Source organism: Bufo gargarizans, chromosome 2 (assembly GCF_014858855.1).
Source record: "Bufo gargarizans isolate SCDJY-AF-19 chromosome 2, ASM1485885v1, whole genome shotgun sequence".
Taxonomy (NCBI): domain Eukaryota; kingdom Metazoa; phylum Chordata; class Amphibia; order Anura; family Bufonidae; genus Bufo; species Bufo gargarizans.
The window spans coordinates 341057259-341075534 of NC_058081.1; the positions used below are offsets into that span (position 1 = coordinate 341057259).

An 18276-nucleotide genomic window follows, 5' to 3' on the forward strand; every position below is an offset into this window, starting at 1 on the left:
GATTTCCACCTAACCTTAGGATTGGTCATCAATATCAGATCAGCGGCAGTTCTGGTCAGCTCTTAGAAGAGGCTAGGCACTCCATGAGCGCATCGGCCTTTTGACGTGACCGTACATTGGTCACATGGCCTAGTTGCAGCTATATGATGGACGGCGCTGTGCTTGGTAAGCGCCCTGGAAGCCGTCTTGCTCACCAGAGCCTCGGTGATTGACACAGCTTCCCAAAACAGCTGATCGATGGGAGTTGCGGGAATCAGACCCCCGTTGATGTGATATTGATAACCAATACTGTGGATAGGTCATTACTATTATTTCCTGAATAATTGCTTTAAGTACAGAAAATGTTGCCCTTCCAACAGGACAGGTCTGTAGTATAATAACTTTTCTGACTGCCATGGAGGAGGTCTGGGAGTCAAATCCCAATAAAGACCTCTAAAACAATTGCTGTCATAAAAGCTTATGGCGGACTTTCTCAGATTGCCATTTTACACCAGTCTTTGTCATCCCAGTGCGCTGCTGGAGGGTGCGTCTAATTTATAATTAGTCTCATACCTTGTCATAAATTAGGCACAATTTTGAAAGTCTGGGCAGCTAAACTGGCGTAGATTTCAGTCATCTTTTATGCCAGAAAACTGGTGTAAAGGGAGATAAATATGCCAGGGCAGCTGCCCCTCCGTCACCACACCTCTTTTTCAGGAAAGGGGTGAAGGCCGGAAAGAAATGCCACCTGTGCAATAATTTTTGTACAAGTAGATGTTAAAAATTGTGTTTGGAACTTTTTTATGGCAGAAAACTGGCATGAGGGGGAATGATAAATTCTCCCCTATGTGCTGGGATAGGGCCCCTCCCTCAATCCATATCCAGCACAGCTTCATTAATATGCACTGACGTGAATACTAATGAGGCTGGTCTGGGCCCCCGACTGCAGTACTGCCAGTCCTACCCTGATCCTGCTAATTACAATGATAACTGGATGGCGAAAAATCCATTGTTTCAGTGAAAACATCATTTTAGTCCCCTTTAACACAAGCAAGTTCAACGTATTAGACTCGCAGCGTGTGTCAGCGAGAGCAACCGTCCTGACCTCCCAGCACTGACTGGGTCGCATAGCATTATATTAATTTATGATGAATGGGTCCGCAATCACGGAGATGCGGAATGGAAGCACGGATCGGAACACCCTACAGAGTGCTTCCGTGGTGTTTCTGTCCGTGCCTCCGCATCTCAAAAAAATATAACTTTTTTTTGCACTGCGGACGGATCACGGACCCATTCAAGTTGAATGGATCTTGATCCATCCCGGCCGCCACACGGACGTTGCCTGTGCATTGGGGACTGCAAATTGCAGTCCCCAATGCATGGAACGGATGCCTTATTCAATATATAAATCAGCACTTCAGTCCACTAAAAAGGCAGGCCCCAACCCCTCTGCTTCACTGATAGGGCCAGGCATCAGCATCTTCTTGTGTGGCCCCATAATAGTATGCCAGCACCGTATGGCGTGCTATTACAGGGCTGGGTGAGAGGATGTTGATGTCTGGCTCTGTCAGTCAAGGGGAGTGGGCATGCACCAAGGGGCTAGGGCTAGTTCCCTGAAGCCCTATGACAGATCTGGCGCTGCAATTTTCTTCATTTTTCTTTCCCTAGAAAGGAATAGAAAACCATTAGACACAAATATAAACTCAGCCTTAGGGCTTGTTCACACAAACGTGTGCTGCCCGTTACTGCATTTGTGGATCCACAATACACTGGCACCGTTCCGTGTGCATTCCGAATCACGGATGCAGACCCATTCACATTAATAGGTTCGGAGATACTATGGAGTGCTTCCGTGGGTTCCGTTCCGTGCCTCCGCACTGCAAAAAGTGAATGGGTCCACGATCCCCATGCGGCTGGGCCACGGTCGGTGCCCGTGCATTGCGGACCTCAATTTGTGGTCCACAGCACGGGCTTCGGCCGGTCATGTAAACGAGCCCTTAGGGCTCATGCACATGACCGTTGGTGTTTTGTGATCTGGATACTGCGGATCTGCAAAACACTGTACCGTTGCAAAAAGGAAGGGCTAGCCCCTAATAGAACAGTCCTATCTTTGAGGACAAAAATAGGACATGTTCTATAATTTTGCGGAACGGCCATGCGCACATGGAATGCGCACACAGTCATTTCCATTTTTGCAGCCCCATTGAAGTGAATGGTTCCGCATATGGGCCGCAAAAACCCCCAGAAATAAAATATGTTTTTTGTGCATGAGCCCTTAGCTGTACTTTAGGACTGCATTCTCTATGTGGCCATTTGTACTTCCTGCTTGCACACCACTCATTGCGGAGCGCTTGGGCATAGGTCTGTTAGAAGAAGATAAGGAGAGGTGTGTACATACTTGTCCTGAGAACAGGACATAGTACTTGCCACAACTGAAATGCTTTTGCTGCTGGCTGGCCGAATCAGACGTGAATGTGAGTAACAAATAGGTGAGCTAAGTATTCATTAGATTACAGACATTTGTATGCCAAGGGTTAAATGTTTTATGCGTATATTATACATATAGTTACTATAGGAAATGAATTAACCCTTTATATTACAACTAATACTAAGACCAGTCACTGATATTTCCCAAGCATAAAAGCAGCTGCTGTTGAAGGGGAGGTAGGAGACGCAGATAACTATACATGGGTTACAGTATGTTTGCACAGAGTTTTTGGAAGGAGGTTTTAAGGCAGATTATTCAGCAGGTTTTTCAGCCAATGACAGAAGCAGATCCACCCAGAAGTATAAATACTTCCTTTATATTTCCCATTCCTTTTTAATACACTTTGGCGGACCTGGATCAGCTCGGCTAGTGACTGATATCACCATACTGGCTCTTGTCTCTGTAACTGCCACTCCTATGGATGCCCCAGTTGGGATAAGTTCACATGGGCAAAATCGGCCACTGATTCAGCAGCGTTTTCTACTGCGCATTCCACATTCAGAATGCCACCAACAGTTTCCCATTGACTTCGCATTGTGCACACCTCGTACACATGATAGAGGTTTTAGTTTTTTTTCAGTAACTGATTTGAAACACTTGAGAACTAATATGTTACTTCTTTGAACCAGATTAAGGGGAAGCAGAAAAACCTCACTCACCGGGTTATTAAACCACCCCCTGTGCTAAATCACAAAATAGAAGTGTCTAGTTATTAAAGGGGTTATTCAACCCTTTTATATTGATGGCCTATCCTTAAGATAGGCCATCAATATATCTGATCAGTTGGGCCCCAGCAACCCAAAACCCAGGCGATCAGCTGGGTTTTGGGTTGTAGATGGCTTCACACTACAGGTCACAGCAGAGAAAGGAAGGCCAAGCTGGAAACCAATGGACAAGGCACAGGACTGGGAACTGAAAGTGGCCCTGGGGAAAAAGACTAAACCTAAAAGTGGCCCTATATTGTAAGCAGGTCCAAATTGACAGAAGGCAGGATAACAGAAATGGGCAGGGCCAGCAATACTACAGCACAGCACAATGTACTGACCAAGCAGAACCAAATACCACAGCGCAGCACAATGTACTGCCCCAGCAGCAGCGAATACCACAGCGCAGCACAATGTACTGCCCCAGCAGAACCAAATACCACAGCGCAGCACAATGTACTGCCCCAGCAGCAGCGAATACCACAGCGCAGCACAATGTACTGCCCCAGCAGAACCAAATACCACAGCGCAGCACAATGTACTGCCCCAGCAGCAGCGAATACCACAGCGCAGCACAATGTACTGCCCCAGCAGAACCAAATACCACAGCGCAGCACAATGTACTGCCCAAGCAGAACCAAATACCACAGCGCAGCACAATGTACTGCCCCAGCAGCAGCGAATACCACAGCGCAGCACAATGTACTGCCCCAGCAGAACCAAATACCACAGCGCAGCACAATGTACTGCCCAAGCAGAACCAAATACCACAGCGCAGCACAATGTACTGCCCCAGCAGCAGCGAATACCACAGCGCAGCACAATGTACTGCCCCAGCAGAACCAAATACCACAGCGCAGCACAATGTACTGCCCAAGCAGAACCAAATACCACAGAGCAGCACAATGTACTGCCCCAGCAGCAGCGAATACCACAGGTCAGCACAATATACTGCCTCAGCAGAACCAAATACCACAGAGCAGCACAATGTACTGCCCCAGCAGAACCAAATACCACAGAGCAGCACAATGTACTGCCCCAGCAGAACCAGATACCACAGCGCAGCACAATGTACTGCCCCAGCAGCAGCGAATACCACAGCGCAGCACAATGTACTGCCCCAGCAGAACCAAATACCACAGCGCAGCACAATGTACTGCCCAAGCAGAACCAAATACCACAGAGCAGCACAATGTACTGCCCCAGCAGCAGCGAATACCACAGGTCAGCACAATATACTGCCTCAGCAGAACCAAATACCACAGAGCAGCACAATGTACTGCCCCAGCAGAACCAAATACCACAGAGCAGCACAATGTACTGCCCCAGCAGAACCAAATACCACAGTGCAGCACAATGTACTGCCCAAGCAGAACCAAATACCACAGGTCAGCATAATATACTGCCCCAGCAGCACCTAATACCACAGCACAATATGCTACCCCAGTAGAACCAAATACCACAGTGCAGCACAATGTACTGCCCAAGCAGAACCAAATACCACAGAGCAGCACAATGTACTGCCCCAGCAGAACCAGATACCACAGCGCAGCACAATGTACTGCCCCAGCAGAACCAAATACCACAGAGCAGCACAATGTACTGCCCCAGCAGAACCAAATACCACAGTGCAGCACAATGTACTGCCCAAGCAGAACCAAATACCACAGGTCAGCATAATATACTGCCCCAGCAGCACCTAATACCACAGCACAATATGCTACCCCAGTAGAACCAAATACCACAGTGCAGCACAATGTACTGCCCAAGCAGAACCAAATACCACAGCGCAGCACAATGTACTGCCCCAGCAGAACCAAATACCACAGCGCAGCACAATATACTGCCCCAGCAGAACCAAATACCACAGCGCAACACAATATACTGTCCCAGCAGAACCAAATATCATGAAAAAATTTCCCTGTAGGGTCTATAGCCAGTGCACCCATAACATGACATCACAATAAGTTGCAGGAGAAAAGTTGATGGAGTTGGATCTGGAGATTGCATGCCTTCAGGTATTTGCATACATTACAAAGTGAAAGGTGCGACTGGGCCCAAAGATTAAATGGAAAGGGGTTGATAGAAATTGGAAAACCCCTTTAAGACCGGGAGGTACCTGACACTACTCATTAATGAAGAGATCTTAAAAAAAAGTTTGCATGGAATTGTGCTGTGGAGGCAGCTGTGCCTTGTGCCTTGCTACCAGAATTAAGTATATACACATCCCCACATAATGGAGTCTCTCAGTACCCAGAAACCCCACTATAGGCTGTTCAGGAGCAAACATAGAGCTGGATACTAAGATAAAATTCCTTGTGCAGCCACTAGGGAGAGCTCACTGCATAATTATTGAGTTCAATGTAAGCTGTATAAATCAAAATGCTGTGAGCTCCCTCTAGTGGGCAACAAGCAATTTTGAGCTCTATGTCAGCAAACCAGTACTCCGCGCTCTATAAAATAAAAAAATCATTTAGATAAAATCATATCAAACCGTAGACAACCACCAACAATCCCATCATTATCCTAACAGTATAATAATACTGTAAATCTATCAGGACCTGGTATAGACACCCTAGGCCACCATGTATAATATTTATCAGTATAACCTTACTTTAGACCAGGAGTCAGCAACATTCGACACTCCAGCTGCTGTGAAACTACAACTCCCATCATGCACACTCTTTCACACTACCGTCTGGTTATTTCAGTGCTTTGCGGTCCGTTTTTCACAGATCCGTTGTTCCGTTTTTTTGTTTCTGTTGTGTTTCCATTTCCATTCCATTTTTTCATTTGGCATATACAGTATACAGTAATTACATAGAAAAAATTGGGCTGGGCATAACATTTTCAATAGATGGTTCTGCAAAAACGGAACGGATATTGAAGACATATGGATGCATTTCCGTATGTGTTCAGTTTTTTTTTGCTGACCCATTAACTTGAATGGAGCCACGGAACGTGATTTGCGGGCAATAATAGGACATGTTCTATCTTTCAACGGAACGGAAATACAGAAACGGAATGCATACGGAGTACATTCCGTTTTTCTTTTTGCGGAACCATTGAAATGAATTGTTCCATATACGGAACGCAAAAAACGACCCGCAAAACGGAAAACAAGACAAAACGGTAGTGTTAAAGAGGCCTTGCTTAGTTCTTGTAACTTCCCACAGACATGTAAGGAGGATTCTGGGAGTTGTAGTTTCTGAACAGCTGGAGTGTCAGAGGTTGCTGATCCTTACTTTAGACTATCAGACATACAGTGTAGTAGTTATTTTCCGTGAACCACACTAGACCACCAGGGATGTGACAGAAATACGAAATAACACCTATGTGAAAAATATATATGATGTTGCTCGTATAGAAACGGCATATAAACCTGGAGGATTTTGCCATCCTTGTAAGGGCTACAATGTACTTTGCACCCCTGTTTAAAAATCTGTGACATTACAAGCCGTTTAGACATGCCCAACCATGGTGGGCATGGGATGTGGTTTCTGGATCTGGCTAGAAGATCAAGGGTGGGTTGAAGGCAGATCTTAAGCACGGTGCTTTAACCTTTTGTGCTTTAGTAATTATTACAGGTTTTTCTTGCTTGTGTACTTTCCATGTACAGCTTCTGGGAATAGGTCAGATGACTAAGGACTCCTGCACACACACTTTTTGTGGCATTTTTGGCAAGTAGAAATGCCATAAATTGAATACGTTTTTCAACCTTTTAGGGCTGGGATTTTATTTCAGGTCACTTTCACACAATCGGTATTTTTCATCAGCATTTGTAAGCCAAAATCAGGAGTGGTTCCCCAACAGAGAATAGGCTTAGAACTTCCCTTACGTCCTAACCAGCAGCACAAGTGGGGAGTTATACCCTGTGAAACTGGTAGGACAGGAGGAATTTTTATTGATTAAAATTGCTACCAAGACAATTAAACAATTAACCCACCCCCTATAAAGGGACGCCTGCCCTTAAACCAGTGCTTTTTTTATCTGTCCTGTGGAGTCTGGACTGAGGACAGGTTCAGGCGCTGCCTGTTACCTTTTTGATTCGTTTGCGGCCAAGTTCTTGGTCCTTGTGGCCGTTTTTTTCCCCCCCTAGGTTCTGCTGGGTTGCAGCCTCTGCCACAGTTAGATTATAGGGGTCTGTTGGCACCTCTATATCCCGTCGATATCCCCCTGCAGGAGCCCTCTCCGCCCTCACAGGGCGTCACCCGAGATCGGTTGTTTTTTCAGATGGCGTATCCCAATGGTGACCAGCATGGGAAATCCTCCCATAAACAGAAGCACCTTAACTTGTTCCAACTGCAAGATGCCAATGCCGTACTCCTATGAATACAATAGGTGTCCTTTATGCTCTCCGACGACGACGCAACCCACGATGGGTGACATGTTGGGCTGGATGAAGGAATTCATGGGTAATTCCATTATCGAAATCAAGAGCGCCCTTTCTTCTAAGAGGCCCAGAGCTTCATCGCCAGGTCCTGTACATATGGCTGGAGACATTATTTCGTTCCTCCTCCTCTTCCGATGAAGATGATGCCGCCTATCTTTTTCCTGCTGAGAAGACGCAAAGACTTCTACGCTCCATCCGATCAAGGGATCATGATGTTGAGCAAGGGAAAGCTCCACCATCCACCTCTAGGGGGCCAAGGGCCTTTAAAGAGGACAAAGATTTAAAAAAAGCTTATGTTAACTGAATGGAAGCATCCTGAAAAAGGTCCAGTTCTCACAAAGAGATTTAAACTGATGTTTCCTTTCCAGGAGTCGGAATCAGAACTGTGGGTACCGTCTCCCAAGGTCGATATGGCGATCTCCAAGTTTTCTAAGAAGGCCTTAGTTCCTTCTGATGACGGAAGCAACCTTCAGAATCCATTAGATCGTAGGACCAAGTGCTATTCCACATCTGCAGCCTCTGCTTCAGTTGCAGTTGCTTCCTCAGAAGTCGCGGAGTTTGTTCGGTCCAGAACGAGTCTCCAGAACTGACGTGCTAGACCAGTTCAAGACCTTGCTCTTTGGAACTGACTTTTTGTGTGACGCTTCCACACAGCACCTAAAATTGGCCACCAAAGGCATGGCTCTCTCTGCAGCCAGTCGGCGGCCCTTATGGTTGCGTCCCTGGGTTGCCGATAACGCCTCCAAATTCAATCTGTGTGGCTTACCATATGAACCAGGAAGACTCTTTGGTTCAGAATTAGATAAGATAATGGAGAGCCTGGCGGATAAAAAGGGGAAGTCTATCCCCCAACAATCCTTTCGGGGCCGGAGTAGGCCCAGAAGTTCTATAACCCAGGGCCCCTCAAGGTCTCAGAGACGTCAGGAGTTGTCCAGACGCGGACGGGGGTCGCAGTCGTGGAAAGGACCGTAAAGTGGATCTATGACTCTCTCGCTTACCTACCCCCTTCCCCTCCAAATAGTCTGTGCGATGCTCAGAATTTCAGTTCCCCTAAGTCGTCTAAGTTTATTTCAGCAGGCCTGATTGCAAAATATTCCAGACCAGTGGGTCCTAGAAATTATGTTGGAATACAAAATAGATTTTCTGTCCCTTCCCCAAGATAAATTTGCTTCAAACAGAACCCTAAACCAGACCAAACAGTCTATCTTAGAGGATTCTGTTCTGCTTTATGTTAAGAAAATGGCCCTAGAGGAAGTTCATCCACACAAACAAGGGCTGGGAGTATACTCCCCCGTTTTTCTAGTCCCGAAGCCTTCGGGCGATTGGCGCATGATCATAGACCTGTGTTACCTAAATCTGTTCATAAGACACAATAGTAGAAGCATCATACTTACCTGCTGGCTGCTGCGATGTCTGTGTCCGGCTGGGAGCTACACCTACTGGTAAGTGACTGGTCTGTGCGGCGCATTGCTAAATGAACTGTCACTTACCAGTAGGAGGAGCTCCCGGCCGGACACAGGACATCGCAGCAGCCAGCAGGTAAGTATGATGCTTATACTATTGTACTATTGCTAAGTAACCATGGCAACCAGGGCTGCAGTAGCATCCTGGTTGCCATGGTTACCGATCGGAGCCCCAGCGATTAAACTGGGACTCCGATCGGAACTCCGCTGCCTCCAATAATCGGGGGGGGAATGGGAGGCCGCACACTGGCCACTAATGTTGACAATGCTATAGAGGGAGGGGGGGCCGATGGGGGGCGCACACTGTGCCACCAACGAATTATTACAATAGAGGGAGGAAGGGGGGGTGGGCCGGGGGGGCACACACTGTGCCACCAACGAATTATTACAATAGAGGGAGGAAGGGGGGAGGTCCGGGTGGGCTGGGGGGGGGGGGCGCACACTGTGCCACCAACGAATTATTACAATAGAGGGAGGAAGGGGAGGGGCGGGGGGGGCGCACACTGCGCCACCAACCTATTATTACAATAGAGGGAGGGAGGGGGGGGCCGCACTGGCCACCAATGATATTCAAACTGGGGAGGGGGTCTGCCCCCTGCTGCCTGGCAGCCCTGATCTCTTACAGGGGGATATGATAGTACAATTAACCCCTTCAGGTGCGGCACTTGAGGGGTTAATTGTGATGATCACGGCCCCCTGTAAGAGATCGGGTGCTGCCAGGCAGCAGGGGGCAGTCATGTACACAGTTTGTAGTATATTCTAACTAGAAGCGTCCCCATCACCATGGGAACGCCTCTGTGTTAGAATATACTGTCGGATATGAGTTTTCACGATCTAACTCATATCCGACAGTATATTCTAACATAGAGGCGTTCCCATGGTGACGGGGACGCTTCAAGTTAAAATATACCATCGGATTGGAGAAAACTCAGATCCGATGGTATAAAAGGGACTCCAGACTTTACATTGAAAGTCAATGGGGACGGATCCGTTTGAAATTGCACCATATTGTGTCAATGTCAAACGGATCTGTCCCCATTGACTTGCATTGTAATTCAGGACGGATCCGTTTGGCTCCGCACGGCCAAGCGGACACCAAAACAACTTTTTTTTCATGTCCGTGGATCCTCCAAAAATCAAGGAAGACCCACGGACGAAAAAACGGTCACGGATCACGGACCTACGGACCCCGTTTTTGCGGACCGTGAAAAAATACTGTCGTGTGCATGAGGCCTAAGGGAGTGGCATTTGGACGTACCTTTCACAGTGCCGCCCTCTCATAAAAAAGAGAAAGAAAAAGGGGGAACCCTCCCAATTTGTCTGTCGCTCCTTGCTAGGTCCCCACTTGTGCTGCTGGTTAGGGCGCAAGAGAAGCGTTAATTTTAACGTAAATTTGTTTTCCCTTAGTCCTAACAGCAGCACACAAATTTCCCACCCTATTGTTAATTGTTTAATTGTCTTGGTAGCAATTTTAATCAATAAAAATTCCACCTGTCCTACCAGTTTCACAGGGGATAACTCCCCACTTGTGCTGCTGTTAGGACTAAGGGAAAACAAATTTACGTTAAAATTAACGCTTCTCTGTAGGTTCCACTCCTAGCTTTGGCTTCAGGCCAAGTTCACACCGCAAAATCAACAGCAGAAAAAAATCAGTAGCAGATCAGTAGCAGTTTTACTGGCTGAAAATAGTGGCAGATTTGTAACTTGGTGGAGGTATTTTTACAAGAGTATTTAATTTAGGTTTTTCTGCTTTCCCATTGACTTCTATGAAATCCTCAATCAAATCTCCTTCCAAGTAGTAACATCTCACTTCTGTAGCGTAATCAGCTACTGAAAAAAATCTCTATTATTTTACTTTGTGTGCACAAGTTGGAGTTTTTAACATTAAAGTCAATGGGGAAACTTGGTGAGTTTTCTATGTGGATTTTGCAGAGGAAAACGTCTGTTTTCCACTGCGGAATTAGTGGCAGATTTTAGCAGTGTGAACATACCCTAAAAATACTGATGCAACATGTTTAGGGTCCATTCACACATCCGCAATGTGTTTTGCGGATCCACGGATCCGCAAAACATGGACAGCGGCAATGTGCGTTCCGCATTTTGCGGACCGCACATTGCCGGCACTAATAGAATATGCCTATGCAATTGCGGACAAGAATAGGACATGGTCTATTTTTTTCGGGAACGGAATTGCGGACCCGGAAGTGCAGTTCCGCAATCCAGTGTCCGGGCAGCACATCATGCTGCCCCATAGAAATAAATGGGTCCGCAATTCCGTTCTGCAAAATGTGAATGGACCCAAACCATACTGTCTGTGTGAAAGTGTTCATATGATTTTTTTTTACCTGTGTTTTTCCCTTAAAGGGGTATTCCAGGATTTTACTATCGATTGCCTATCCCCAGGAGAGGCCACCAACATCTGTTCAGCAGGGGTAGGACACCCTGCTCCTCCCTGGTAGCTCCAGCCATTGTGTAGTGGATAGAGCTAGATACTACAGTGCTGCTCCGATTCACCATAGACCTGTGATGGCTAACCTCCGTCACTCCAGCTGTGATGAAACTACAACTCCTAAGATTCACACTTGCTTGGCTGTTCTCAGAACTCCATAGAAATGAATAGAGCATGCTGGGAGTCGTAGTTCCACCACAGCTAGAGTGCCTTAGCCATTACTGCCCTAGGTGGTAGCAGCGCTGCATCAAATAGCTCTATCCACTACACAGTGGACCCAGCTGTGTAATTTCGGCACTGAAGCATCTGTAGAACAGCTGATCAGTGGGGTGCAGGGTGTCAGACCCCCACCAATCAGATATTAGTGGGCTATCTTTAGGATAGGCCATCAATAGTAAAATCCTGGATTACTAAATTACTATAGAGATGCCTGTATGAGAACACAACAAAAAAAAACACATCAGTCAATGATCACAAGAATGGGGGTCTGGTGTTACTCCATTTGAATAGAGCAGCGTTCACCAGGTTTTGAAACAAAAATTATTATTTTTTTAAATCTTACCCAAAGAAGCACACCAGAAGTGAAGAAAAACAGCACAAAAAACTCTCACTGTTTGTAGTGTATTTTAAATTGGCTTCGAGCTAACAACTGACCACAGCATTAAAAAATAAAATAAAAAAAAATTCCAGGAATAATGTCACAAAAATTGCGGTGTATTACACCTAAAAACGAGGCGAGCTTGACAAATGTGCCTCACTGTGTACAAAAACTGCACCATAAACTGATCTGTGAACTGGATTGGAAGCAGCATATGAGTTTCTGCAGAGTATCTCCCCAGAAGATTGCACACTTTGAAATGCAGAGTGTGAAGCCCGGTAGCTTTTCCGCGCCAAAAACATTTAATACATACGGTTATGTTGCGTAATTGTTGCTAACTTTTTTTAAACATAGCCTTTAGGCTAGGTCTACACGACGACAGTGTCGTGCGACTACACTGCGACATTAATGTTGTGCGACAATTTTTTTAATGGTAGTCTATGGTGTTGCGATGTGACATGTGATCTCAAATGGATTTTTTGCTACTGTCGCGTCGCAGCATGTCGCAGTGCGACACCATAGACTATCATTATAAAAATAGTTGCGCGACAGAATGTCATTCTGTAGACCTAGCCTAAGGGTAGCACCACATGATGCAGTTGTGTTGCGGTTTTGATGTGGCTATGCTGCGGTCGTACGGGCCACAGCTGCCTCTAAACTAATGAGACCGCACTGTATTGTTAATATCCCTGTGGCACTTAAGCTGCTGCACAGCCATTAACAATACAGACCAACTATACAATGCAATCTTTATGAGCTAAATAAGAGGCAGCTACTGCACGGTTCTCGATCACATCATGGCCGCATCACAAACACCCCACAGCCAGGGGCATAACTACCTTAGCGGCAGACCATGCGACTGCTATGGGGCCCAGGGCTCTAAAGGAACAACTTTTAGCAAATGAGGCAGTGGAAAAATGGCCCAAGGGTCATTGAAAAGTGTTTAGGCGGAAAAACTTCTGTCCTGTGTGGGGGCCTGGTTTGGTCCTTGCTATGGGGCCCTTACTTCTCTATACCACTGCCCAGAGCCTCACCATTTGGTCATACCCCAACAGTAAAATTATTCCCTTTTTTTTATCAACGTGTAAAGGCTTTAGTAATAAGTGACTGCTTTCTCACTCCTTTCACAAAAGGAGATCTAGATTCTTACTTATGACCATGTAATAAAGCGCAAGTATGTATGTGTGCATGTACGTAAAACGCAGCTCATGTTTCCCACTCTTCCCTGCAGCCAGTGTCTAGAAAGCCCATATAGGAACGTTGAGCCCCGGAACCTTTAGTGCGGAGCCATGTTTCTCGGCGGGGTGGATAGAGTGAAGGGCTGGAGTGTAACAAGCCAACGTGTAACGGGTAGAGGAGCAGCGCCGGGGGCTATGGACTCTGCGGGCTTAGTGTGAGAGTGCAGCCCTGCTTGTGTGTCCTACAGACTCCAGCTGCTGGTGCGGACGCCATATTGCCTCGGTTCATACAGCTCTCTGGTTTTCTATGGCATAAGGAGTTATTATTCAGTATACTATGTGCTTTAGCTGGCAGGTGATGCAGACCAGGCTGTAGGATGCCTTTACTTCTGGCCATAGATGGTTATGAATATGTGAATTTATTGTATTACTAAGTTACATACAAGCAGAGATGTATCTGACGCGAAGGAAACCGGCCTTGTATCTGCGAGAGGACAGCAGGTGAGAACTTCATTTGTCTCAGCAGTGTTGAGCGAACTTGTGTTTAAGGTTCGGGCTATCTAAGAATTCCGTTCTGGATTCCGCTACCACCGACCATAACTATTGTCCATGTTAGCGGAATCCATAATTGAATTCTTAGATAACCTGAACCTTGTACGCCGAAATTGAAGCACAAGTTCGCTCATCCCTACCTCTAATCCGTCATTTCAGTAGGTAACTGAATGTAAGATTACCTCTATCCACAGGATGACAGATCGGTGGGGGTCTGACTACTGGGACCCCATCTGAGTACAGGAACAGGGGTGCCTGCCGTACCCTGAATGAAGCAGCTGGTCAAACATACTCCCTGGTGATTTATTGACAGTCTATGAGACAGTGTGTGACTGTTTCCAGCAGTACTATAGGAAACAAGTGGACCATAATGGTATCTACTCAACCAGCTACACCATTCATTTCAGTATAGTCCCGCCAGTCTTGTGATGGGTGTGGATTCCAGTAGTTTTACCCGAGCTAGTCTAAGGCCTCTTTCACACGAGCGTGGCGTGTGAGGGCCCTATAAGATGCGGGTGCGTTGCGGTAAAATGCACGATTGCAAAGCGTTTTAATGCGTTTTGCACGCGCGTGACCAGACCCAAACCCGGACTTCATCACTGAAGTTCAGGTTTGAGTTAGGTGTTGTGTAGATTGTATTATTTTCCTTATAACATGGTTATAAGGGAAAATAATAGCATTCTTAATACAGAATGCAAAGTAAATTAGGGATGGAGGGGTTAAAAAATAAAAGTTAACTTACCTGCTACATAGCTGCCGGTCTTTGTTCTATCTTCAGGACCTGGCAAAAGACCTGTGGTGACGTAACTGTGCTCATCACATGGTCCAATCACATGGTTCATCACCATGGTGAGGGACCATGTGATTGGATCATGTGATGTGACGTCACCACAGGTCCTTAGCCGGCAGCTCAACATTACAGAAGAAGACAGAGATCCGCAACTACGCGATCAAGTGGACTCGAGTTAATTTTTATTTTTAACCCCTCCATCACTATTTTACTATGCATTCTGTATTCAGAATGCTATTATTTTCCCTTATAACCATGTTATAAGGCAAAATAATACAGATCGGGTCCCCAGCCCGATCGTCACCTAGCAACCATGCGTGAAAATCGCACCACATCCGCACTTGCTTGCGGATGCTTGCGATTTTCACGCGGCCCCATTCACATCTATAGTGATTGCGTTGCGTGAAAAACGCAGAATATAGAGCATTCTGCGATTTTCACACAACACACAAGTGATGCGTGAAAATCACAACTCGTGTGCACAGCCCTATAGAAATGAATGGGTCCAGATTCAGTGCGGGTGCAATGCATTCACCTCACGCATTGCACCCGCGCGGAATACTCGCCTGTGTGAAAGGGGCCTAATAGTTATCCTCTATCCTGTGGATACGGGATAACTCCTAATAAGTGTAATATACCTTTTAAAGGGGGTTTCCTGGCAATAATTACTTTATATCTAATGCCCCCATAAACAGAAAATTCATACTAAGGGTTCATTCACATGTCCGCAAGTGTTTTGCAGACCGTACATGGCCGGCACTATAATAGCAATGCCTTTTCTTGTCCGTGTTCTATATTATTATTTTTTTGCGGTACGGAAGTGCGGATGCGGACAGCACACTCTGCTGTCCGCATCTTTTGCGGCCCCGTTGAAAATGAATGGGTCCAGATCTGTTCCACAACATTGCGGAACGGATCTGGACCCATTTTGCGTACATGTGAATGGACCCTTACCTGCTCCCCTCCTGCTGCCTTCAGAGTCTCCATGTTCCGGTTCGCACAGTGTTTACCTCTGGTGCTGCAGGGTCACATGCTCCGCTGCAGCCAATGACTGTCTAAAGTGGTGATGTGGTCACAAGTGGCACATCACCTCATTTGCTACAGCGGAGCATGTGACCATTCGGCGCCCTATGTAAACACTGTGGGAACCGGAACATGGAGGCAGCAGTAGGGGTGCAGGTAAGTATGAATTTTGTGTTTGCGGAATCAGGAAGTGGGCATTAGATATAAAGTAATTATTCCTGGAAAGTCCCTTCAAGGCCGTTTTTACAATGATTGGCAGAACCAGCTCTTGTAAAAATGCTCGGTGGTTGGCAACACACTTCCCATGTGAATAACGGTGGTGCTGCCGACAGAATGTAAAGTGAATCAGAGGAGGGATGTACTGGCCGTCACATTAGCACATTCACCCCTTCAATCATTGCACAGTGAAAATGAAAGTATTAATGAACACTGATCACATTCATATGACTCCACCCCAGCTTAAAAAAATTCTAGGCAGTGGGACCTCATTGTCTGAGTTAAATACCCCTTAAAAGAGCCCTTGAAAACGTGTTGTAAGAAAACCATTTCTTAAAGGGACACTTTCAACAAAACTTTTAAGCACCTGTTAACAACCTAAATGTGAATACTGCCATTTCATTTTTTTAATAAAAACGAATGGATGTGTTTTTGGATATAACTTGCATTCTTTTTACTATCCTGGATCTTTGGACTTTTAGCACAACAAATAGTTCGGCTTAGGCTTCTTTCACACCAGGGTTTAAGTTTTCCGAGTATTGAGATCCGTCATAGGGGCTCAATACCGAAAAAAAACGCTTCTGTTTTGTCCCCATTCATTGTCAATGGGGACTGAACAGAAATGAGTGCTCCAAAATGCTTCCCGTTCCGTTTAGTTGCGTTCCCAGACCAGAGAGCAAACCGCAACCTGTTGTATTTTGCTTTCCGTCCTGGGATGAGGAGCAAGACGGATCTGGCATGACCCCCAATGCAAGTCAATGGGGACGGATCAGTTTTCTCTGCCACAATTTAAAACTGATCCGTCCCCTTTGACTTTCAATGGAGTTTATGACAGATCCGTCTTGGCTATGTTACAGATAATTGATTTTAAATAACAAAAATACGTGGTCTCAAAAGGCAGTAAATGCTCAACCCCAAATGCAGTTGTATATTTATGCTCGGGCGAGCAGATACTGCGCTTGTGGTCTGTTGCTAAGGGAGATCCCCAGCAAAAAATGCATACAGTGGAGGATGCCCGCAGCAGACCACAAGTGCCACAGAGACATCCTACACCAGATGGTAAAATGTGTGGATGTGAAATGATATATAGAATAAATAGTTACAAGAATAGGTGCACTACTGTGGTGGGTGCAAACAGTAACATCTGACTAAACCCTCACGCTGATGTTAAAAATGAGACTTTAGCCAGTATATCCTTATATTAAGGACAAACCTGCGCACCACACCAAGGTTTCTCAAGTGGCACGGGACCTAACGCCAAACCTACCTGTACCGTATGGGTAGTAGCAGGAGCCATTGGGCAAATTACAGCAGCGTAAGGTACGACTAACAGCAAACTGCTCCCAGTTCCCTCTAGTGTGACTAACCACACATACAATGGGAGGAGGCTTAGAGTCCCACCCATGGCAGGCCTCACAGGTGCACCTAAACGCTGCCTATGGATGGTAATCAAGGCACATTTAGATTGGAGTTTATACACCTCTTCCTGCTGATGTTTTCAGTTGGGCAAGTAGATCTGTATGGGCATCTTAAGGAGATCTCGAGTATCTGCTATGCTGTCCTATCTGAGGGCAGTATATCACAGACTGAGGTGCTGAGTTTAGGTGTGTACAATTTAGCTATAATTCATGCAGGATTTGGGGGTAAAAAGCCAATGCCTCCTCAGGCTGTGTGTGGATCTTTGAGTCCCATATTGGTCCACTGCTCCATTCACTGATATGGGACTAACAAAGCACCGTCTACATAGTCCCATTGCAGTGTATGGGATTGTGGACCAACATGAGTCACAGAGTCTGACGTGCACCACTTTTTCATTTAGGCAGGGCACTCGGGGACCCCCAATCTTGGGAACAATGGGTGTTCCAGCAGTTGGACCTGCAGTGATCCCACATTCATTACTTACCCAGTGGATAGGCAATGAATGCTGTCTGAGAAAGAACCAGATCCCAGTCCTGGCTGGTAATGTACCTGACTTAATCTCTGTTTGAACCATAGGCAGTTCCCATATTCTAATCCCACAGCATTACATCTATCCTAACATCATGGCTCAGCTTGTCTTTGGATATATGTCTGAACTGTTCCTTTTTCCATTTTAGGTCAGGTCTCTTTCTTGGGATCCTGCCCAGAAAATGCAGCATCTTCAAGCTGTTCCTCACCTGCCTGCTTCTTGGTTTTCTTTCTATGCTGTGGCTACAATTCAGCTGTACAGGTGATGTAAGGAAGCAAGAAGATGCACCTCCCAAGCAGTCCTGCCCCCCTGTTCCTAGAACTGTGAATGAGGATCCTTCTTGGGGTCCACATCGTCTTGCTATACTTGTTCCCTTTCGGGAACGATTTGAAGAACTTTTAAGCTTTGTGCCCCATATGCACCAGTACCTGTCTGAGAAGAAGATCCGGCACCATATATTTGTCATCAACCAGTTGGATCATTACAGGTTTGTAC

The 18276-nt window shown here is 46.1% G+C and overlaps 1 protein-coding gene across 3 annotated transcripts in view; it reads left to right on the plus strand.

Annotated features, from left to right (window-relative positions):
* The first annotated feature begins 2327 nt into the window (after positions 1-2327).
* The window catches only part of B4GALT7 (beta-1,4-galactosyltransferase 7), a 36715-nt gene continuing 20766 nt past the window's right edge, over positions 2328-18276 (plus strand). Inside the window, exons 1-2 of one of the 3 annotated variants that reach the window (XM_044277360.1) lie at positions 2328-2453; positions 17930-18268. In XM_044277360.1, the coding sequence (XP_044133295.1) occupies positions 2452-2453; positions 17930-18268 (341 nt within the window). In that variant the 5' untranslated portion in view covers positions 2328-2451. Of the gene's footprint in view, positions 2469-13393; positions 13754-17929; positions 18269-18276 lie in introns of those variants that run through there. The other 2 variants (XM_044277361.1, XM_044277359.1) reach the window with 2 other exon arrangements.